At 33.6% G+C, this 23,306-nt stretch overlaps 4 protein-coding genes across 8 annotated transcripts; 2 read left to right on the top strand and 2 right to left on the bottom strand.

Moving 5' to 3' along the window:
- Positions 1-1,938: 1,938 nt before the first annotated feature.
- On the bottom strand, positions 1,939-5,110 carry LOC104108046 (heterogeneous nuclear ribonucleoprotein 1-like). 3 transcript variants are annotated; one of them, XM_070197825.1, is made up of 7 exons: positions 4,899-5,110; positions 4,638-4,796; positions 4,471-4,511; positions 3,407-3,570; positions 3,208-3,310; positions 2,968-3,137; positions 1,939-2,868 (listed from the first exon to the last, which is right to left on the bottom strand). In XM_070197825.1, the coding sequence occupies exons 2-7, from the start codon at positions 4,760-4,762 to the stop codon at positions 2,353-2,355; spliced, it is 1,119 nt and encodes a 372-aa protein (XP_070053926.1). In that variant the 5' UTR covers positions 4,763-4,796; positions 4,899-5,110; the 3' UTR covers positions 1,939-2,352. The 3 variants fall into 3 exon arrangements, with proteins under 3 accessions (XP_070053926.1, XP_070053925.1, XP_070053927.1); XM_070197824.1 differs by having other exon boundaries at positions 4,638-5,110; XM_070197826.1 differs by having other exon boundaries at positions 3,407-3,505; positions 4,638-5,079.
- Positions 5,111-10,443: 5,333 nt separating this feature from the next.
- LOC104117110 (nucleosome assembly protein 1;4) lies at positions 10,444-14,406 on the top strand. 3 transcript variants are annotated; one of them, XM_009628099.4, is made up of 12 exons: positions 10,452-10,646; positions 10,764-10,807; positions 10,925-11,020; positions 12,380-12,472; positions 12,643-12,730; positions 12,854-12,915; positions 12,993-13,177; positions 13,268-13,451; positions 13,545-13,588; positions 13,734-13,911; positions 14,022-14,070; positions 14,138-14,164. In XM_009628099.4, exons 1-11 carry the CDS (start codon positions 10,577-10,579, stop codon positions 14,043-14,045), a joined length of 1,068 nt encoding a protein of 355 aa, XP_009626394.1. In that variant the 5' UTR covers positions 10,452-10,576; the 3' UTR covers positions 14,046-14,070; positions 14,138-14,164. The 3 variants fall into 3 exon arrangements, with proteins under 3 accessions (XP_009626393.1, XP_009626394.1, XP_070053924.1); XM_009628098.4 differs by lacking the exon at positions 14,022-14,070 and having other exon boundaries at positions 10,444-10,646; positions 14,138-14,406; XM_070197823.1 differs by having other exon boundaries at positions 14,022-14,406.
- A 1,412-nt stretch (positions 14,407-15,818) lies between these two features.
- On the top strand, positions 15,819-16,529 carry LOC104117111 (E3 ubiquitin-protein ligase CIP8-like). Its single transcript, XM_009628100.1, has one exon. It carries the CDS (start codon positions 15,819-15,821, stop codon positions 16,527-16,529), a length of 711 nt encoding a protein of 236 aa, XP_009626395.1.
- A 1,912-nt stretch (positions 16,530-18,441) lies between these two features.
- On the bottom strand, positions 18,442-22,993 carry LOC104117109 (beta-fructofuranosidase, insoluble isoenzyme CWINV1-like). Its single transcript, XM_009628096.4, has 7 exons — positions 22,256-22,993; positions 22,061-22,069; positions 21,387-21,560; positions 20,355-21,205; positions 19,376-19,617; positions 19,178-19,277; positions 18,442-18,816 (listed from the first exon to the last, which is right to left on the bottom strand). Exons 1-7 carry the CDS (start codon positions 22,404-22,406, stop codon positions 18,634-18,636), a joined length of 1,710 nt encoding a protein of 569 aa, XP_009626391.1. The 5' UTR covers positions 22,407-22,993; the 3' UTR covers positions 18,442-18,633.
- Positions 22,994-23,306: the final 313 nt, after the last annotated feature.

The raw sequence follows: 23,306 nt of genomic DNA, 5'->3' as shown, positions 1-23,306 counted from the left end.
GATATATAAATAAGGACAAATTTAAAAAAAATATAGTTAATTCATTCTTGATTATGTAAAAAGAACACTTATTTTGAACCAAAATAAAAAGACCAAAAAAGCAACTTATTGTACCGGATGAAGTAAGTTTTAACTTTCAAATACTCTTTTTAAATTTCAATTCAAATACTTTTTAATGCTTCAACCAAATATTGTTATTACACCTACTAAATTTTTTAGTCTAAATAGTGAACATACGCTCTCTGTGTCCTAGACAAAAAATAAAGAGGACAATAGATCCCCAGGTGTGGTTTTTTTAAGTATTCTTTTAAATTCTTAGTTTAAACTAGTACTTTGAAGGTGTAAAGTTATTGTAGCAATAATATGTGATATTAGATAAAATAGCGAGTGAGTGTTACTGGAAATACCAACTTATTTAGCAAGATAAGCTGTTAAGGAACATTGGATTACTTCGGATTTCAACAATTTATAGATAACCAAAATCACTAAGGTAAGAAACCTGAGCAGTTTCGGTTGTAATGGGGTTACACCAAGGTTCTGCGCTCAGTCCGTTCTTATTCGCCCTCGTGATCGACGCGTTAACACACCATATTCAAGGGGAGGTGCCATGGTGCATGCTATTTGCCGATGACATAGTTCTGATTGATGAGTCGCAAGCCGGTGTTAACGAGAGGCTAGAGGTTTGGAGACAGGCTCTTGAGTCTAAGGGTTTCAAGTTGAGCAGGACGAAGACGAAATAACTGGAGTGTAAATTTAGCGTTAAGCCAGGGGAAGTGAGCGTGGATGTGAGGCTTGAATCACAGGTCATCCCGAGTAAAGGCAGCTTCAAGTACCTTGGTTCGGTTATCCAGGGGGGAGGGGAGATCGACGAGGATGTCACACACCGTATTGGGGTAAGATGAATGAAGTGGAGGTTAGCATCTGGAGTCCTGTGTGACAAGAGAGTGCCACAAATACTCAAAGGTAAGTTCTATAAAACGGTGGTTAGACCAACCATGTTGTATGGGGCTGAGTGTTGGCCCGTTAAGAACTCACATATCCAGAAGATGAAAGTAGCAGAAATGAGGATGTTGAGGTGGATGTGCGGGCACACTAGGATAGATAAGATTAGGAATGATGTTATTCGGGAGAAGGTGCACATGGCTCCCATTTATGACAAGATGCGGGAAGCGAGGCTTAGATGGTTCGGACATGTTCAAAGGAGAAGCCCAGATGCTCCGGTACGGAGGTGTGAGCGGCTGGTTGTGGAGGGCACGAGAAGAGGTAGAGGGCGGCCTAAGAAGTATTGGGGAGAGGTTATCAGACAGGATATGGCGAGGCTCCAGATTTCCGAGGACATGACACTTGATAGGAAGATGTGGAGGTCGAGTATTAGACTTGTAGGTTAGAATGTAGTTAAGTCTTGACTTACTTCGTACCATTGTGGGACTGTTCACGTAGGGATTTTGTCTTGGGTAGCTATCGACAATGTTGTGTTTTACTACTTCGCTTTTCAGTGCATGTCCTATTTACTAGCTATCGTTTTGTTTTGCATCTTTCTTCTGCATTTTATGGTGTTCCTATTTTTTCTATAATTGTTGTGGTGATACTAATGTTGTCTCCTCTTGTCGTTTTGTCTTTTCATTTTCTTGAGCCGAGAATCTTTCGGAAACAGCCTCTCTACTCCTTTGGGGTAGGGATAAGGTCTGCGTACAGACTACCCTCCCCAGACCCCATTAGTGGGATTCTACTGGGTTGATGTTGTTGTAGTACTAAGGTAAGAAACCTATAGGATTCGCCCTTTAATGGCGATATTGCAAAGGTCTTATCTTTTATGCTCTAGACTAGATGCTACATACAAAAGTAGGATTTTTGCAAAAATTACAAAAGAGGTTCGTGTTTGCAAAATTTTGCAGAAGCGACTTTCAATTTTAAAAGCTCGCTAAAATCATTTAAATATATAAAACAATGGGTTGGACACATTTTTTATATACAACTTACTAAAAATGAGACTTCTCAGAAGTCAATGTTTATAGCACATACTCTAATTTACCAACTAACCAAGAGACCGTCAGCAGAAGCAATCATATCCGAGTGTGCCACCAGAAGAACAAAGTTTGTAACTTCTATCCTGACCTTACACAGAGATGATTAAGCAATTTGCAAAAGTTAAGCCAAAAGACTATACTATCGTTCTCCCAAAACCAATATGCTAGTACATCTACAGAAGGCTTAATCAACAAATAAGCTGATAACATTTCACTGAAAATCAACCGCACAAGGAAACAAACTCAGCAGCAAAGATTTTACACCTAGCTCGGACCCGCCAATAGTAGTCAAAGCAATTGCAACTCCAGACTCACGAGGAACGTCTCACTTCTGGTAGGGATGAAACCTTCCGCTTGCAGCACCACCATTCCCATATGCTTTAGCACCTCCAGTGCTACCACCAACACCATACCCTTTAGCATTGCCAGATACGGAGCCTTTAGCCCCACCATACCAGCTACCATCGCCGCTTGTATATCCTCTACCGCCAGCATACCCAGTGGGACCACCATAGCTACCAGGAGCCGCATAGCTAGTGCCTCCGTATCCACCTGCCCCATACATAGGTCCACTAAACCCAAATCCATAACCATATCCACCATACCCAGAGTAGAATCCTGCAGCACCCCCACCATAACTTCCTCCAATGTTTCCATAACCACCATAGCCGCCATATCCACCATACCCTCTACCCATCATTCCACCATATCCACCACCAAACCCTCCTTCAGACCCACCAAAGCCACTGTATGATTTCGAGCCACTACCACCAAGATGCTGCCTGCTCCCGTTTGCATATTCAGGACCAGCTCTTTTTGGCTCAGCCCTCTTAATTTCAACCTGAAGATGTCTAAATGTCAAAGAGCTGTATATATTTCATTTCACACAAGTACCATGGAGATAATTAATCATGATTAATATACAGTCCACATGACTTACTTGTTTGCCACAGATTTCATGCATACGGCCATTGTTTAAAACTTTTTCAATGGCATGTTCACTATCAAAAGTCACGAAGCCAAAGCCTCGGGACCGACCAGTCTCGCGGTCCAGCATGATTTGGTGCTCCAGAACATAGCCATAAGAAGAAAAATATTCCTTCAACTCATCTGCAATGAATCACAGGATTAAAACATTTATTTTAGCTCACAGACAATAAGAACTCGTATTGAATTTTACCTTCGGTTAAAGATAATGGAAGACCGCCGACAAAAATTTTCTTTGTTTTGGGAGCTCCTTTAACTTGCATGTCCTCCTTAGGTACTGTCCTCTTCACTTCCACCTGATCCAATAATCATAGTAAATTTACTAAATACAAACTTCCAAATAAACCAAAGAAAACATGACATTACAAGATACTCCCACTCAAAAATCCTACCGTTCTACCATCTATGACGTGGTCTTCCTCTAAAACCTTATTCACAACTTCTGGGTCAGCAAATGTTACAAATCCAAATCCTCGCGGCCTTCCAGAGACCTTATCCATCATTATCACACAATCAGTTGTCTCTCCAAACCTGCTGAAATATTTCCTAAAAGATTCTGGAAAATAACATGTACAAAATAAGTATCGAGCTGAGAGTTGGATTTAAGAGTAAGAAATAAAAACAAAGCGGACACAATATACATATTTTAACTAACATAAAACTATTTGAAAGTGCGTTCTTACAACAATGCAACAGTTTTTTTTTAAATCATTTGAATATATTACGGATTCACCCAAAACCAGGCAAATACATAAGAAAGGAGATAATTAACTCACGAAACTGAATTATCGTATCAGAGGAGCATATGACTTAAAGGATGCTTTATTGTTTTCCTGAAGATGTTTGCAAAATGTTTCATCCCCCCTCCCCTCCCCCCCCCCAAAAAAAAAAAAAAACCCCAAACAAACACAAACCAAAAGAAAAAAAAAAACATGTTCCCCCAAAATTTGAACCAGGGAACTACACCTCGTGATGCAGCTAAGATATATGTGCATGACTTAATTAAATAAAACACTAAGAAAAAGATGCTTATGATATTATTTAGAAACGAACATTTCATATTTGTTGGGCAGGAAACTCAAGGTATAATAGTGTAAACTGAAGGCCCAAGTTTCCACCTTCCTAATAAACATAAGAACTTCCACAGGAAATATATCTTTTCCTATATCAAACTCATACAATAAGTAGGCTTTTAAGATTTCCACTACATCACAACCAAATCCTAATGAACAAAAAGCAGAACAACTAGAATCTAGACAGCTACATCAGGAATTCAACTAGTAATATTTATCTTTAAAATTACTACCGATCCATATGTCAATTAAAAGGCTATACTAGTTGTCCAAGCCAACACCGCATCTGTCTCCAAGTCTAAGCAAAAAGAAGCAATCAAATACTAAAACATGTTAAATCATATACAAGTGAAAAAGGAAATCAGAATCAGAAATTAGAATACCTTCATTGGTCTCCCAAGCAATGCCTCCAACGAAAAGCTTTCTAACAACAAGCAAAACCAGCAAAGTTACAATACTTTCGGCATGGCCTCATGCGTTTTGCCATCATCTAAACCCTAAAGACCCAAAACTAGAAGCTAAAAAACTAAGTACTAAGCTACAAACTAACCCTGCAGAAGAATCATCGATTGAATGCTTTAATTCACGGCCTGCACTATTATCTCCACGGGTTTCTGAATACGGCTGTAGTGGTTGATAGTTACCATCATTTTGTTCAGCTACATCATAATCCATTTTGTTCCTATTGTTTCTCTATCTATAAATATACCTGCAAATAAATACGAGATTATTTCCAACTACAACCTATAACTTTTTACCTGTGGTTCCGCACTTTTCATCTAAACCCTAACAAAATCTTGACATGTAGTACCAGAGGCGAAGCTAGCTTATGGATTTATTAGGCGGAATTGAATATCGAGGAGAGTAATTGGAGGTCGAGAGCCTCTGTAATTGCAAAAACCCTAGCAGCTTTGCGCCCTTTTTTCGTGGGGTGGAGATGGGAAACTTGCCGCCGCGCCAAGATATCGAAGTGAAATATCTCGGGTGGAAATAAGTACAATTTCTTTTCTTTTTGGTCTATGTACAGCGGCTTTGCTATGTAATTTGGTTTATGAACAAAGTTATACACTAATGGTTCGGTTCCGCCAAATATTTTATAAAATTTGTACTATACTAATTTTTCAGTTATTCTATTATGTATAATCAATATTAAACTTTTAGAAACCGTACAAATCATGTCAGTTTCTCTTCAGTATCGGTACGATTCAGTTTAATTTTCAGTATTTTTTTAAATGTTACTTAAAAATCACTGCTAGAAGCAGAATGCAACAACATACGTACTTTTATAGGATTTAATAAAACTCTCTAGATATTTTTACTATTTAAAAGGTGATGAATTAAGAAAACATGAAAGATGACTAGAGTATAGATTCATCAACTACAACAGCGTAAAAGAAACTAAGCAAAAATAAAAAAAATTTAAATCACACGAGTGGAAAGATATTAAGTAAGTTGAGACTCAAGAATATATAAATTTAAATCATACGAAAAAAAAAATATTCAATACATTATAGTTTGCTACTCATAATCGCTAGAATACCTTGTGTCTTACTAGTGAATATGCTGGAAATAATTTAGTTTCAATATTATATAATAGAATTGGAAATAAGGATTTTGAGTTTAATTACTTATTGGTTTGTAATCGTTTTTATAATTTCAAGGCCCAAGAAAAATGTTAACGCATTATTATTTTTAAACTTAATATATAAATATATTTTTTTATGTAAATTTATTCGGTGCGGTTCGGTATTTTTTCGGTTTATTTTCATAAAATAAAAAAACTACCCTAATTATCGGTACGATTATAAATTTATATAAAAACCTACGATTTTATTAAAGAAAACATAAAAATCGGTTCGGTGCGGTACCGTTCGGTCGGTTTAATTGGTTTTTAAATATCCATTGACACCCCTACACGAATCAACAATGCAATAATTAAAAAAAAGTAACGCCAAAAAAAAAAAGTTAAATGTTTAGCTCGATATAAATACAATAATATATAGTGTTTAATTTTCAAAAGAAGAAAACAAAATAAAAGTTTGCTTACTAATACAGTATAAGGGTTGGCTTTGTCGTGTTTTTAATCCATGTATTACTTGTGTCCGCATTTATAGTAGTACTTTTTTATGACACATAAAATAAAACATAAATTCTCACAAAACTTGTGTATGTATTACTTATTAGGAAGACAAAAGTAACGATAACATATCTATATATTTATATTTATGTTATATTAAAAGCACGAATACCCTTAAAAATAAATTTTATAGTGGATAAAATTGTAATTTAAGTTACTCTCATAATATTTAGGATTTTAAAATTAATTAATATTTTACTTTCTAAAAATTCTTAATTTCCTTATTTGTTGCAACCTATTTGCCATATTTTCTATTGAGATCAAAAAATATTTTCCCAACCAATGCAACTCAATTCCTATTACTTTATTAATTTTTGATTTTTATTTTTTATTACTGAAAAGTTAACAATATAATTTTTTTTTAATTTTCCTTAGCAAGTACACTTAAATAATTTAAAATAGATGAGCTATTATAAGAATCTGAAAAAGTAAAGAATTATCCTTATAGCGCTAAGAACAAATAGTTACATTTTTTAATTAACTAATTAGCAAAAGAATTCAATTCAATTGAACTATGTGATAAATCCTAATATTTAGGGGTTTATAATTATTTAAGATTAAAAGATTCATTGTGATATATCCATAAATGCAATAACAACTTATTTATGTATGACTTTTAGATATATTTCAATATATGAAGTGTTTGATATTAACAATAATAAACATGAGTAGTAATATGACACTTTTTGAAGCTACAAGATACTAGGTTGGCTGAAAGTTGTGATAATACAAAACATATAGAGTTAATCTCTCAAAATGTTATATCATTTTCATCTAATTTTTACAATACAATAAATATATATAGTCCATATTTTTATCTAACCTGCTATTTTTTTAACAGAAATAATTTTTATCGTAAAATGGTCCTAAGTATGGGTAAAAAATATCTATCTTTCTTTTCAAAATATATACAATAAATTGAGGGCAACGTGTTAGAAGATGTTTAATTATATTGGAGTTACACGAAATTGTAAAAGTTGATGCAATAAAAATTAAAGATGAAAAGATAGAAGGCAAAAGCATATCAAGAAGACCAAAAAAAAAAGAAAAGAAAAAAGGAAACAATGAAGACCCATAACTTCTAAAAAATTAAAATTGAAAAAGATTAGTAAAATACCATTTTTTAAATAGTATAGCCTCTAACATCTTTTTACCAAAATTATAATTTTGTTCAAATACGGAGCAACTTGTGCTTGCACATTATTTAATATTTAGTTCAAAATTTCTAATTGAAATATTTTATTTCGATTAAAACACGATATTAATATTTATTTGTATGATGAAGAATATAGTTTATCAATAGTTTTTTATTATTGACTCAACAAACACGTGCAAGCACGTACTCTAAGACTAGTACTATATTAAAAGCACGAAAACCTTTAACGAAATGTCGTTCGCCTTTTTTGTCCCTTAAAACTATATTTCATATTGAACAAAATTGTAATTTAATAATTATGTTCCTAATATTTAGGAATTTGAAATCATCTAAAATATCGATTATTATATTTTTTCTTATTTGAACTATGTAAAAACTCCTATATTTAGGAATTTAAAGTTAATTAAGTTTCACCTTATATAAATATTTTCCTTATTTGAAAACAGCTAAAATTAATTTTAGTTCATTGCATAAACAAGAAACGTACAAATATATATTCACACTTTTTTAAAAGTTGATAACTGTTTTTTTAATATTGAAACTAACTCCCATCAATATCTATTAGTTTTGGGGAGTACTCAAAGTTTCCACCGTCCCTGCTAAATAAATTAACTTAAATATACTATTAAATATTTTATTCAAAAGCACTATCAATTCAATCATTCGGAGATAGTACACAATGTAATAGAGTGAAAGTGGAGCTATGATTTTCTAAAATATAATCAGAAAAATAAACAAAGCAAAAAAGAGAGGAAGAAACATGCTTAAAGCACGTTCATTTTACGCTTAACTCATACAATATCACCGTGACTTTGTCAGATGCCTTTGTAATTATAATTCTTTTGAGAAGGATAATTCTCATGACACAAAATTTATATGCAATTTATGTCGCAACCATTTCGATTAGTACTGATTTATCTATATTTGTACAATGACCAATTTTTTCTTTAAAATATATTTTATATTAAATATAATTATCATTTAATCTTGTTTAACTATAAATTGTTCGATATTATATTTGAACAATTTTAATTTTCTACTCAAATACTAATATTTTTCTCTTATTCTTTTGCATAATATTTGAAAATTATACTCAACAATTATAACAAAATAATAATAATATAATTAAAAATCTAAAGAGAGAGCGAGAGAGATATCTTTAATAATTAAAGACAATGCCAAAATCACAATAAGACATCTTTTTTTTTTTTTTTAATTGAGCTAGCTAAATAGGGTTAACATTTATCATTTTCAGGAACTTATATTTATTTTTTATTTGATCACTCAAACATATTGTTTAGTAATACTTATATAATTTTTAATGATTATTTTTATTAACACTGGTACACGCGCAAAGCGCATACCCTAAAGTTACACTATTAGAAATTCGGTAAAAACCGATCAACTTTGGTCGATAATGGCCAGTAACCGTCCAAAACACGACCATTTACGTGTGGACGCTATTTTAGAGGTCGGAAAGGCATACCGACCAAAGTTGGTTTGAAATTACAGACCAACTTTGGTCGGTCAGTTAAATTAAAAAAAAAATAGAAAAAAACCCACCAAAGTTGGTCGGTTTTTTAATTATGTAATCAAAAGATTCACCATCTGGGAATCGAACCGGGTTCTGTACTGTGGCAGAATACTATTCTACCATTAGAACATTGATGCATTTTATTTTAAGACTGTCTTTTATTTGATTTATACTCTTTAATTGTATTTTCGCATGAAAATAATCGACCAAAGTTGGTCGGTTTTATTAAAAAATAAAATTACTGACCAAAGTTGGTCGGTTTTTAAAATGACCGGCCGAATTTAATATTAAATTTTATTTATTTTAATTAAAAAACAGACCAAAGTTGGTCGGTTTTTTAAAAAATAAATTTTGCGGGACTTAAAAATAGTTTCCCGCATTTTTGCGCCAAAGAAAACTGACCAAAGTTGGTCGGTAAAAATTAAAAATAAAATATTTTGAAAAACCGACCAACTTTGGTCGGTCTTTTGGCCGATTTTTTGACCGACCGTCGGTCGACCTTGGTCGATTTTTGCCGAATTTCTAGTAGTGCTAGTTGTATAAAATGATACGGGCTATTTTGAGAAGATTAAATCTCTACAAACCTCAACCAAACGACTTCAAATTGTAATGTTAAGATTAAAAAATATGTTTTGTTTATCTTAGAATTCAATATTCTTGCTACTAATGTGTATTAGAGTGAGTTAATTTTATTAATTGTCTGTGTGTAAGCATCATAGTTATCTTACTTCTAGATCGGAAATTTTTTGTCAAGACAGTTGGAGAAACAAATCTTACATGCATAATCTTAAACAAATCTACATTGACTAAATATTTATTCATATCTAATATTTACATTAAATCAATATATATATATATATATATATATATATATATATATATATATATATATATATATTATGTACAATTTTATTACTTAATCATAATTAGTTAATAGTACAGATTTTTACTAATATATGCACTTAAATATGTTAACTAATTTTATTTAATATAAACATCGAATATGAGTAAGTATTATTTTTATCGATATTTTAGTGTTTGTGTGACCAAGAGGTGCATTGAATCAGAGTTCAATCCAATCTTAAGAATTAAATTTCCTTAATAGAAAAGCTTTTTTCCCAGAGAACATTGACTATGCATTGAATCAAAATTTAAGACAATCTTACAACAAGAACAACAATATATTCAATATTATCTCACACCGTGGGATGTAGGAAGAATAGTGTACGCAGACCTTATACCTATCTTGTGAGGATAGAAAGACTGTTTCCAATAAACCCTCAGCTTAGTAAAATTTAAGACAATCTTAAAAATAAAAATTATGTTAATAGAAAAACTTTTTTTCAAATGAACTACGAATTTGCATTAATCAGACAATAAAATTCAAAACATTTTTCAAGAATTTCAAATATCGGATTATTATAAAAAAAAAAAGAAAAAAAAAAGGAACATCCGAGACCCACTTGAGAGTTGAGACGCACGAGCGGGGCACCGCCCGAGGTGGCTTTATAAAACTTGGGAATTTATTTACACACAATCAAAACTGCTCGCACGAAAAACCCTTACCATTTCCCTCCTTCTCCCCCCTTCGCTTCTCTTACTTCAAAACGCCTATTGAAATTATTCAATTTTTCTCCAGCTAGGGTTTCTAATCCGTCCACTATGAGTAATTCCAATAAAGATCAGTTTGACATGTCCGATCTCGGCGCTTCTCTCCCCGCCGCTGCCGCCGGTAAAATCCCTAATCTTTCCCCTAAGCCAATTCGCTTGTTAATTGATTCCTCTCTATTTTTTGGATGAAGCAATTGATTCCTATCATTTTGTTATTGCATCTGTTGTTTCTGTGTAGCTTTGAGTGCTGAAGATCGTGCTGGCTTGGTGAATGCGCTCAAGGTTCGGTTTTATCTAATTATCTTTTTGTTTTTTTTTTAACTTTTTATTTGTGTCACATCTTTTTAATTTAATACTCCCACCTGTTTTATCTTTGTCTCTTTTATGTGAAATGTGTAGAATAAGCTTCAGAATTTGGCTGGGCAGCATTCGGATATACTCGAAACTTTGACTCCACAAGTTAGGAAGCGTGTGGATGTTTTAAGAGAGCTTCAGGTGCGTTTATTTATCGCTGAGATGTTCTGGAATTTATACTTGCTTCTTCTTTTTCAAAGAAGTTGCATTTGGCATAGGGATGCAATAAGAAAATTAAATAATTCTATTTATTGGTAGTTTTGTGGGTCCTATCCTGAGTTAAAGTTGCTTCATGATTCAATTCACAGTTCGAATTGTAATGTCTAGGTTGATAGATTTCACGAAGAATGTGATTTAGTGATGTTGGTAGGTTTTTTTGAGACAACTATTGTCTGAAAACTAATGTTGTGTTTTTGAAAGTAGAGTCGAAACCATGATTTTATGTTTATGGGTTTTGGGTGTAAGAAAATGCAGCTTACTGGGTTTTGGATAAATTACTATGCATACTAAGTGTATTTTTTTTAATACAAATAGACCCCCCACCACCACAACAACAACAACATAAAAATCGCTTGGCCTCCTTTCTCTCTGTTTACTCATGTTGGACTTTCTAACTTATTGCCTATGTCTTTACCATGGGAACAAGTGACATACTGCTTGTTGAATCAGCCAAGGAAAGAGAAAAGAACAATGGGATGATGGCTTAATTCCGTTCTTGAAGCATAAGAAATCCAAAGGTGTTTCCACTGCGGGATAATGCATTATCAATCTAGTTCCAAATAGTATCTGACAAATACATTAAGACAGCACCATGGATATCTATTGTACTTTTGTGTACCATCTTGGTACTTATTCAATGAAACCTTTACCTTATAAAAAACAAAAAGCACCTTGGATATCTATCTGATTATAGAGTCGTTCTTTCACTAGCCATAGTTTAGGTCTTTAAAGGATTGAGTATTTCAAAAAGGGGACACTCCACAATATAATATAATACCAGGCTGTTAGGGATGTCCGTATGACAGATTACAATGAAGAATATGGTGTGCACTGTGCTACTAGTCATGCATGATTTTTCTATTACATTTAAATTGAAGCAAGACACAGTGACATGATGAATATACCAATGTTTTTGGTGATTATGCCCTGCTACAGCTGCTTGTTTCTATTTACATAACTTGGTGTAAGTTGTGCCCATCAAGAAAGACATGCTACTTGCATGACAAATATGCTATACTTGTGACGACCTCGCCCACGTATTCCGCAAGGCCTAATTTCTTTGCCAGTAATGCTTAACTTGGAGCAATATGCTCGCAGAGGAGCAATTTCTTAATTTTATGATTGATTGAGGGATCCATTCTCATTTTCTTCGGTCGGGAAATTTTTTGATGGTGCATTAGCTTTTTTACTTTATGCTGGCGTACTAATATGCTTGTGTGAATTCCAATTGCTCCTCCTGTAAATGGAAGAAAAAGGCTTAACATGATTTTCTAAATATAGAGCCAACATGATGAGCTGGAATCACAGTTTTTCGAGGAGAGGTCTGCGCTGGAAGCTAAATACCAGAAGCTGTATGCACCTTTATATACAAAGGTGAGACAAATAATTCCAAGCCATTCCATGTTGCAATTGAAATTAGCTCCCCCCCACCTCCCCCCCCCCCCCACCCCCCAAAAAAAAAAAAAAAGAAAGAAAGAAAGAGAGGAAATGAGATATGGTTTTGTTATCCTTCCGTGTTTTATGATCTTGTGGATGTGTTGCAGAGATATGAAATAGTAAATGGGGTTGTCGAAGTGGAGGGTGTTAATGAAGCCCTGATGAACCAGGGAGAGGATAAAGAGGCTGAAAATGGTAAAGCTTATTCATTGGATATTTTCTTTCATCCATGCATTTTTTTTTGACGAGGATCATCCATCCATGCAGATTGATCTTAACATGTGCTTTAATTTTTCATGGTGTTACATTTTGGTGCAGAGAAAGGTGTTCCCAACTTCTGGCTGACTGCAATGAAGACTAATGAAATATTGGCAGAGGAGGTAAATAACAAATGTGATAAATATTTCTTGGTTTAAAATACCGATTGTTTAACCAAGTGCAAATGATGGTGCTGTAGATCTCAGAGCGTGATGAGGAAGCTTTAAAGTACCTCAAGGATATCAAGTGGTGCAAGATTGATGATCGAAAGGGTTTTAAGCTTGAGTTCTTCTTTGATACAAACCCTTTCTTCACGAATTCTGTCTTGACTAAAACCTATCACATGATTGATGATGATGATCCTATATTGGAGAAGGCCATAGGGTAAGTTTTTGACTTATACAGTATAAGTTTTGGTTTTACATACTGTGATCTTAATTTTTGTTTATTTACTTGATGTGGGATGTCTTGTAGGACCAAGATTGATTGGTGTCCTGGTAAATGCTTGACGCAAAAGATCCTAAAAAAGAAGCCAAAGAAGGGGTCAAAAAATGCTAAACCCATAATCAAGACTGAGAACTGCGAGAGCTTTTTCAATTTCTTTAAGCCACCACAAGTACCTGAAGATGATGATGATGATGACATAGATGAAGATGCTGTAGGTTCAACAACTTTTATTTTGTTCATTTACGCTGTAATTCAGAATGTTTTGTGATCTTGTTTGGTGACTTTGTCTAACATATCTTGACAGGCTGAAGAACTTCAGAATCTAATGGAACAAGATTACGATATTGGGTCAGTTGCAGCTTTCCTCATAGCTTTGGGATTCCTTTTGAATTGATGTCTGGATTTGCTTTGAACTTGGTCCCAACAGCTTCTACATCTTCTATGAATTGAAAGAGTGAAACTGATGTTTCTTTTGGGGCTTCCATGTTTGCAGCTCGACAATTCGGGACAAAATCATCCCCCATGCTGTGTCATGGTTTACTGGTGAGGCTGCTGAAGCGGATGAATTTGAAGATATTGAAGATGCTACTGCTGATGATGATGATGAAGATGAGGACGAAGAAGATGAAGAAGATGAGGATGATGAAGAAGAGGAGAAGAGCAAAAAGAAGGTAAAATTTGTTTTGGCCTGCTTCTACAAAGTGATAATATTATTTCCCTTATTTTTCTGCTTATCTTTTTCTTGTATCTGTCCATATGATTTATTCGATTGTCCTTGTAGTCTTCAGCACTAAAGGTGGAATGAGCAGCTATGATGGCAGTTATTTTAGGTGATTTCGTAAATCGCCTTCCATTTTCTTTAGTGCGTGACTTTGTATTTATTTGATAAAAATGTAGAAGAGGTCGAAAGCACAAGTTGGAGAAGGTCAGCAGGGGGAACGTCCTCCAGAGTGCAAGCAGCAGTAGTTTGTTTTTTTGCCCTTAGCAGCTGATGGAACTCCTACCGTGCCATTGGTATTTAATTTTGCGTTGATCATGTTAGTATGTCTGCTCATTATTTTTTTTGTTTATTCATTTTCCGGTCTTCCGTATGTAAAATCTAGTGGGGTGTACTTGGGTTTAGTTTTTGCTTTTCATGAAAATTTCACATTTATATCCTGACCTTATCTGCCTGTCCTCCCTCGCCTCTTCCTCCCTTTTCAAGCTTTCTCTGTGGTCGTTTCAAAATGTGTTTCAGTTACAACCTACACTATTGCAAAAATTGGAGTAGTACAAGATGCATTGAAATTTGTTTATTCTGCAATGCATGTAAAGATATGTTTTCATATCCGTACACATTTTAACCACGCTTAAGAGATGCACGTTCTATTTCCATTTTCTTCCCTGTGCTGCCAAGGCGTAAGTTTTTGTAAGTTGACTAAAAGGTCAGTGTTGTGTGTTTTCGTTTTATCTGACGTTGCTCCCTCATTGTTAACGTGACTTTTGGTTTCATTTCATCCATCAAAGAACTGAACGAGAACTTGGCTGAAAAGGCGAAGCCCAACATTGAAACCGAAAGTATCCCATCAGCAGAACACAAAAAATACAAACAGAAAACGTAAGATGGAGGAATTTGCCTACTCTTTAAAACTTGAACGTTTCTTGTTAAATGAAATAGCATAAAGCTATAATTAAATTCAAGTGACACAATAGGGGAATGATAATGGTTAAAACTCACGGGCTTCTGCTTTTCTTACTACTACCCCACAGATTCACGTATAAAAATAAGTTATGCTCAGGAAAAAAACCGTAATATCAAAATTATGTCTTATATTTTGTACTGTATTGGGTTCTTCAAGTGACAAACTTTTCCTTTTTTTTTTTTGTTTCCTAGCAACAAGCAAATCGATGTGTTACTTTGGACTCTGTAAATAATAAAAAAATAGTATAGATGTATAATATTAAGTAAATCGATGTGTTTTGAGTTTAGACTTTGTAAAGTGTAAATAATAATAATAAATAGTATAATAGTAAGTGTTAACAACAATATAAAAAGAGTTTTAAAAGGTAAGGAATCGGATTTATACTGAAAAGCCCCAATTTATTCTATTCCATTGAAGTGAGGACCAAAATGTCAAAAGCCTAATTGTGGTAGAATGTCAAAGCGAAGGATAGAAGAAAGTCAAGTTTAAACAGGTAATAAGATGGGTTTATGCTAAATTCCCGAAGCCTAATTGTTAGACAATGTTGATTTATTTAAAACAAATGATTCACCACTTTTGCTTATTGTGGTTCATTCAACTAATTTTTGAAATCAAACTAACATATGAATTATTGTAAAATCTTTATAAAATACACACGACAAAAGATGAGTATGGTAACTAGATTATTGCCGAAAAAGGATCCCCATTATCCTTTTCGAATTAAAACCGACTCTAAAGCCTTCCTAATATTTTAGGACTACTTACTTATCCTTTTCCAACTTAAAAAAGGTTTCCTTATGCTGCCCTGCACCCGTTTTAAAAATTTATAATATAGCACTAGTAAAACTTCCCATGCAGTAATCACCCTGTTCAAACTTAAACTTTTCATCATTGTAATGGATTATGCACCAGTAGTGAATGATACTTGTTATGCCTACGAAGATGAGAGTCTCGACATAAGCTGCGTTGAACCAACACGTTACGACCAGTTCTTCATCAAGATTGAAGTTGAATTTCGGAAGTTGCCTGAACAAGACCAAGATAATGATGAACCAGATTTCTCCCGCTTAGAAATCACAAGAAAAACAGAAATATTTCTGGAGCGATGTAATCGAATGCCATACAACAACTTATCGTTGCACAGCGTTACAAGAATGTTGGATATAATGGGAGTGCAGGTATATGATCATGAATATATGTTTTATCGTATGCTGTTATGTGCGGATAAAATTGTCAATGAACCCCACAACAGGAACAAGAAAATACTCCCAATGAAGGTTTTTATTACTATCGCTGTCAATTACTCTTTAGAAGAACCTGACGATTCCTTTGTTTTGATTCACACGAATACTGTGCAATTCAAAGCAATTCCAGCTGGGAATAAATATGTTGAGGGTTTAGAGAAGGTGAGAATAGAAGAAACAGAGTTGGGAAGGGAATGTGTGATATGCATGGAAAAGATGGAGGTTGGAAGTGAAGCAAGAAAAATGCCCTGTTCTCATGTGTACCATGGAAACTGTTTAATGAACTGGTTAGTTGTGAAGAGGGTTTGTCCACTTTGCCGGTTTGTGTTGCCTTCTCGGATGCGAATTCAGAACTTAGAGTAGGTGAGTTTAGAACGAGTGTGATCATCAGTACTATATTATTTTTTAAATATATATATGCATAGTTTGAGCAAAAAGTAATGATCAGTTTAAATCATATACCCGCAGTTCTTGATTTTGTTTGAGAAATTGTATGATTTTTTGGTCCTTTCGTGCATCCTAGTACTATTAGATCTATTGCAAATTGTGGAAAACTCTTTGTATCTATGATCAACCATCGATCAGCAAAGTTCGAAGATTTATATTGTTAATTGTCATTAATTAAGATAATTTACTTATATTGATTAAACTCTCCAATGTTGGGTTATCGATTTGCAAATCCAAAGTAATTAAACTTCAATATCCCACAAAAAGGAAAAAAGAACAGCATTGCCTGAAACCTTAATTAGACTTATAACAAATTTTATTTTGTCAAAGGATCATACGGGGTTCTTTAGGGGAATCTTAGTAGCTCAGTTGGTTGGTTACCTGAACTTTTACCTTGTTACCAAGGGTTTGATTCCCCACCTTGTAATCCGCTCTTCCATTCACCCCCTCCCCCAAACAAAAAAAAAGAAGGGGGGGGGGAGGGGGGGCTTCGGTGTTATGCAATGGAATTAGGAGAAAGACAAATAAAATTGTTATTGTGATTATGTTGCTACATAGTGAACAAGCCCAGGGCTTTGTTTCAATGATAATAGTGCAATATGTGATGTATGATTTTATGACCACTAACAAATAAGCCTGCATTGAGCACCACATGTTTGATAATTCTGAAGAAAACTGCTGTGTGCTCTTTCAAGTCCTTTTATTGATGCACTCTTTTGGCTCCATAAAACTTGTGGGTTTGTCCAACTTATGTTCAGTGCCTCTGCTTTTGTTAAAGTCCGATGCATTCACTAGTTAAGATATTTCTACATCTTTCTGCACATTGAATTCTCCAGAAACCAGGAAAAAGAATATGGTAGTAGTAATTTTATTCAGTTTGCGTCTATAATAATTTGGAACCTAAAAACTCCCATATTGAGAAGCATTCCAGGATATACTGAATGTAGCATTTTGATTTCTTGAATTGGTCTCTACACTCGGTGGCGGAGTCAGGATTTTCATTAAGGGGGGGTCAAGATATTAAAAAATAAACTCACGAAGAAGCCAAAGTGTGTCAATATGTAGCATATATACATAGTTTTAAAACATTTACCTAGCTACACAATATAATTTTTTGACGAAGGAATGTCGTTTGACACCCCTTGAGTACATGTGGGTCCGCCAGTGCCTCCACTAACTGTTATCCAGATTTGTAAAGCCATACAACCCTTGAATTCCCTCAAATGCAAAACAAACAGTTACTTATCTAATTCACAGACGAGTTTAGGTTGTGTGCATGTAACACACAATCATATCACTGATGGTAAAAATGATAACTAACTCCACTAATAGTGTAAAAACTTCTGTCTGAATGCTATATTGCTATTTTAGTGGATTATGATTAAATTTCAAACCGTTCGACAAGGTATGGGTCGGATAAAATTTGTACACCCATGTAATTAGTTGTTTTTCATTCCTTCAATCAATTGCAAGAATCAAGGAACGAACTTATAGAGCTCATGTTGATTGTTGTTGTGAAGTTTCATGGTATAGTCAGACCTCTATACAACAAAATCTCTCTATAACAACCATTCACTATAAAAATCAAGTTTTTCTCGGAATTGATTTTTATGTTATGTTATAATATATGTCCTGTATAACACCACTTCACTATAGTAACCAAAAAATATCTGAACAAACGAGACTGTTATAAAGAGATGTGACTGTATAGTGCAACTTGTGAGAAACAAACACAATTTATTCAAGTATGCATGTCACGGTGGCAGATGTAGTGTTTGAGCTATACGGCTAAAACCAATATTTTTTATACGGAACAAAAATATATAAGTGAAAAATAACGAAATCTCAATAAAGATTAGATTAAGAAATTATAATTTCAAGAGTAGTGTGAGTTCATTGCTACAACTTTAAAGGTCGAAACCATCAAGATCAAATTTTGAATCAGCCTCTAAGTATGCATGTGCATACATGGTTTATTAATAACACAATATTAATCCTAAGAAAATCTATTTTGGTTGTTTCAATTGATCTGCGCTGTTTTCATGCTCCAAGCAGTTAAATTTGAGATCTCAACATTCTCTGAACCATTGTTGAAGACATACAAATGGCTCCCACCATCCACTGCTAAATTAGTTGGGTAAACCCTTGCTGTAATGCAAGCTTTTCCCTCTCCACCAAAGCTCTCCACTATTGAGTGATCAATCTACACAAAAACAAAACACAATATAAATAATATTCTCATGACATGTCCATTATATTTTGGGTGTATATATGTATTTGATATTACATTAGTCATTTAATATTTTTTGGAAAATGACTTATTTGTTGGAAAATGTTATCCAATGTTTAGTTTGAATAATATTTGTGAAATAGAGAGTGTTTCGATAAACTTTTGAATATTAATTAATGTCCGGGCGTGATTAAGAAAAATAATTGTGAAAGAAAATGATTTCTGCCCAAAAGTATAATAAGGTAGTTTTCCTAGATCTTTTGGTGGAAATTATGTTTTCAAGCACTTTTTCCTGACAATCAAACATCAAAAGATAGACTTTTTTTTATCGTACCAAAGTCCTTAGCGACAATTTTTCTTGAACAGGATCCACATTCAAGAAGGCTCCATAAGTAGTTTTGTCATAATCAGTTGAAGGCAAGTGTAAGGAAGACCTACACAACGTAGAAAAATGAAAGTTTAATTAAGGAAAAATATAGGCATTACAATTAGACGAGGAGAAAAATAAAAAGAGAGATTAAATTAAATATACCTGCTCTGGTCACTACACATGAGCACTATAAAATTGTTGTTATTTCCTTTGAAAATTCTGAAGAAAACTGCAGTATATTCTTGCATGTCCTTAGATGCCAAGACAAGCAATCCAAATGGTCCAATCCCACCTTTTACTGATGCACCTTTTATGCTACAAACTTGCTGTGGATTTGTCCAATTTGCTTCCCATATCTCTGCCTTTTCCAACGTTTTCGCTGCGAAAGAAATTTCTACATCTGCCTGTAAACAGTATAATAATTATAATTAGTTAATAACAGAAGGAAGGCATGGTTTTAACTTTTATCATTATTATATGCTGATAAATCGTAGGTTTAGCTCAATGGATTAAGTTTTAGCATTAACTGTGGGTAAGATATTTATACAGTCAAATATACAGTCAATGGATTAAATGTAATTATAGCTAAATCCGTATGATACATAATTGTTAGGATTAACTCATGTACACTGGGATGTAGAAAATTTCTATAACTACGCATTTTAACTTGTTGTAGTCAGATTTAAAGGTGGCGGGGTGCAACAATTTCCTTTAATGTACTTGTAATAACTAATATAGATTTTGTACATAAATATATGATAATCTTACCAACCTAGCGGGTGGATTCGCCCCGGTTGTAGTGGGTAACCTCCTCTATTTTTCAGGCAACTAATCCAGCTTTTATGAACAACTTTTATTTATTTTATAGGTTACTTGATGCGTAAAAGTTCTTTTGTATTGTAAGTTAAACTTAAATCAGAAATATGATACGTAAAAGATAATAACAAACCAATTATAATAGGTTAAAAAAGCATCTCGGTGCACAAAACATCTTGTATTCATACAGGGTACGGCAAAGTGCCGTACCTTTAGAGATATATATAATATAGACAATCTATCTTAATACAATCATTAGTTGTTGTTGGTTAAATAATGTGAAAAATATTACGTCAATGTATACAACTTAAAAAAATTAAATTACCTGTGTAGCTGTGACGCCGGATATTTCACGTACTGATCCAGCCATAAGCGCAGTAGTACCTTCAACAACTGGATTATTAATTCGAAGCTTTTCAATTTCGACTATTGGCCATTGCAACAGCTGATTTCCAGATTTCTGAAGCCAAATTCTTCTAGGAATTCCTTGAAGACCAGCCCAACCTCTAATACTATTTATATCAACAATATTTACTGCTTCACTAACCCATCCAAATAAAATTCTCCTATTAGTAGCACTATCAAAAAATGTTTTTGAAGCATAATACTTTCCATAATCATATCTAAATCCTAATCCAATATCCAAGGATTCATTATCCGGGACAAAAATATCCTTATTTGGATTATATATTCCAATTGTATAGTAATCAGAATTTGCTACACTTACTTTGAATACATGTTTTACATTTGGACCCATAATTGAAGTGTCTAAACCAATTTGACTAATTGTTGAAACTGGGAAAAAATCAGGACATTCCCACATTCCAGAATTGTTTAAAAAATGCAAAGGTTGTTCAGTTTGAATCCAATCAATAAAATTCTTGCTTTTGTACAATAAACCAATTCCTGTGTTATTTTTTTTATTTCCAACTACCATTCTCCAATTACCATCTGTAGGATTTACCCAAGCAGTAGTTGGGTCTCTGAAATTTTGACCATCAATTTTATTCACTGAATTAGGTGTTATTAGTGGATTATAAGGTGATTTTACCCATTCTATAAGGTAAGGGTCCAATAAATTTTTGGGCACGGCTAGATTTTGAACTTGGATATCGGAGAAGTCTACTCCGGTATAGAGAATTGCCGGTTTTCCGCCGGAGAGAATTGTTGTAGAACCTGAAAATAATTACATCAATTAAGCCTCAATTCCAAATAGGTCCAAGTCAACTATATAAATTCTGACCAATCATGCTGCTTCATTTTTCTTAAAATAATAATAATAATAATAATAATAGGAGAACGCTATATTTTATACTGGCATATAAATCTTTAATAAGAGAAAATAATTTCTAAAAACCTGAAAAACAGCCTTTAAAATCATAAGGCTCTGATCGGAGTAGTGCCGGCGGCTGAGGTGTCCAGTTGATAAGATCAGTTGATGTAGAATGTCCCCAGACTATGTTTCCGGATTGTGCATCGTAAGGATTGTATTGGTAGAAGAAATGGTAAATTCCCATGTATATCATTGGTCCTACATCCATAATTTTGATAAAGATAAATTGGTTTAAGCAATTTGATTAACTAACCATGCATTTATAAAGTCACTTTTGGCACCACGGGAGTTATTTTTGAGGAAAATGTTTGTTATGAAAAAAAATAAATTATTTTCATGTGTTTGATTATGAAAAAATATTCCATAAAAATGAGAAAAATGACTTCATTCATTTATGTGTGAAAATTAGTTTTCTTACAACTATATATCTTAACTCATATTATTTATAGGTATTCCAACTAACACTCTACAAGATTACAACACTCGAAATTTCAGTCAAAACATTCTCTGATTTGCTAATATTATTGTTAATTTTCACTATAAGTTTTTTAGAAAAATATTTGTCATTCATCAAAGACACTGGAAAATACTTTTAAGAAAAATATTTTTCGTGAAGAATATTCTGGAGAGTAATTTCCGTCGTACCAAAAACACTAAGATTAAAATGATCAAAGAGGGAATTAACTTGAGAAACTTACCATTAGGATCTGTGGAACCATAACCAAAGGTTGTGAATTTGATCACCATAAAGTCGTACATAAACAACAGAAAAAGAACAAGAAAAAAAACAAGAATTAGGATAGATAAAGTAGCAGAGATTCAAACTATATATCAATGGCTAATTTACTTAAGGTGGGACTAATAAAAACGAAGAAAAGTTAAAAGCAGCTCACCGTTCATCCAATACTTAGCAGGTTGAAAATGAAACGCAGTCCTGTATATCTGATCGGGTGTCTCTATTTCATGAGAAGCAGCTTCAAATTGCCGAATTACATGAATAGAAATTAGTATTAAAGCTGGAATATAAAGTTTAAGGCTGGCCATTCTTGGAATTAGGTTTTGCTATGAAATGTGAATGAATATAGTGTTTCAGAATTTTAACATATATTCTGATGCTTCATGCAAACAATATAAGTTTCTATTTTTATTCGTTAATATTCGAACTGGTTGTGTCCTCTGAAATTGTTCAAACATAGCAGCTGATTTATAACTTTGCCATGTGCAAGGTTGGAGTTGGAAATTTTCTTCATAATTTGAAAAGTATAATTGGACCATTCTTCTTGACATGCGTTAATGATGGGTAACTGTTAGGATCGGGAATCTGGGTAGTGCGGAATATAGCCAAACAACGGTATAATGGCAATAACAAAGACAATGGAAGTTGATAACAACGACAATTAAAGTAGATAAAGAAGACACAAATTTAACGTGATTCGGTCAAAGTGACCTACGTCCACAAGCAGAGATGAGCAATTTACTATAACAATAAGAGTACAAAATTAGAGTAAACACTCTAATTAATCCCAAATACCCTAAGAGAATAACCTCACAAGATCACTCCAAAGAAAGGGTTCACATAAGTGCTTTCCAACACTAATTCTCATACAAAACACTCTTAATAAAGGAAGAAAGGAAGAAACAAGAATTGAAGACAAGTCTTGTTGGTGTATTTGCAAATGAGGAGAAACTCCTCTATTTATAGCAAGAAATCCTTGGCCTAATAATGGATATTATGTCATGGCAAATGTCATGATCCACAATTTTGTTATAATGGATATTATGTCATGGCAAATGTCATGAGCCACAAATTTATTATAATGAATATTATGTCATGACAAATATTATGAAAATTTGGCCATATTACAGTAAGAAACTAAGAACTACAATTGCCGCTAAGAACTACAATTGCCGTTACCAGACGCCATATCTCTACTAGGGCCTCAT

This window comes from Nicotiana tomentosiformis, chromosome 3 (genome assembly GCF_000390325.3).
Source record: "Nicotiana tomentosiformis chromosome 3, ASM39032v3, whole genome shotgun sequence".
Taxonomy (NCBI): Eukaryota; Viridiplantae; Streptophyta; class Magnoliopsida; order Solanales; family Solanaceae; genus Nicotiana; species Nicotiana tomentosiformis.
The sequence above is the reverse complement of the archived record's forward strand: the minus strand, read 5'-3'. Positions and strand labels throughout refer to the sequence as shown.

What these genes read in the sequence shown, in the direction of transcription:
- LOC104108046 (XM_070197824.1), bottom strand. Translation starts at nt 4,762, where the DNA reads ATGGATTATGATGTAGCTGAACAAAATGATGGTAACTATCAACCACTA. An exon ending in ACGTCATAGATGGTAGAACG is followed by an intron (nt 3,311 to 3,406) that starts GTAGGATTTTTG and finishes TTATTGGATCAG; the next exon opens with GTGGAAGTGAAGAGGACAGT. An exon ending in TCCATTATCTTTAACCGAAG is followed by an intron (nt 3,138 to 3,207) that starts GTAAAATTCAAT and finishes GATTCATTGCAG; the next exon opens with ATGAGTTGAAGGAATATTTT.
- LOC104117111 (XM_009628100.1), top strand. Translation starts at nt 15,819, where the DNA reads ATGGATTATGCACCAGTAGTGAATGATACTTGTTATGCCTACGAAGAT.
- LOC104117109 (XM_009628096.4), bottom strand. Translation starts at nt 22,406, where the DNA reads ATGGCCAGCCTTAAACTTTATATTCCAGCTTTAATACTAATTTCTATT. An exon ending in CCGGCGTCACAGCTACACAG is followed by an intron (nt 19,618 to 20,354) that starts GTAATTTAATTT and finishes TACTGTTTACAG; the next exon opens with GCAGATGTAGAAATTTCTTT. An exon ending in AATTGTCGCTAAGGACTTTG is followed by an intron (nt 18,817 to 19,177) that starts GTACGATAAAAA and finishes GTTTTTGTGTAG; the next exon opens with ATTGATCACTCAATAGTGGA.
- LOC104117110 (XM_009628098.4), top strand. Translation starts at nt 10,577, where the DNA reads ATGAGTAATTCCAATAAAGATCAGTTTGACATGTCCGATCTCGGCGCT. An exon ending in TCTCCCCGCCGCTGCCGCCG is followed by an intron (nt 10,647 to 10,763) that starts GTAAAATCCCTA and finishes GTTTCTGTGTAG; the next exon opens with CTTTGAGTGCTGAAGATCGT. An exon ending in GGATAAAGAGGCTGAAAATG is followed by an intron (nt 12,731 to 12,853) that starts GTAAAGCTTATT and finishes ATTTTGGTGCAG; the next exon opens with AGAAAGGTGTTCCCAACTTC.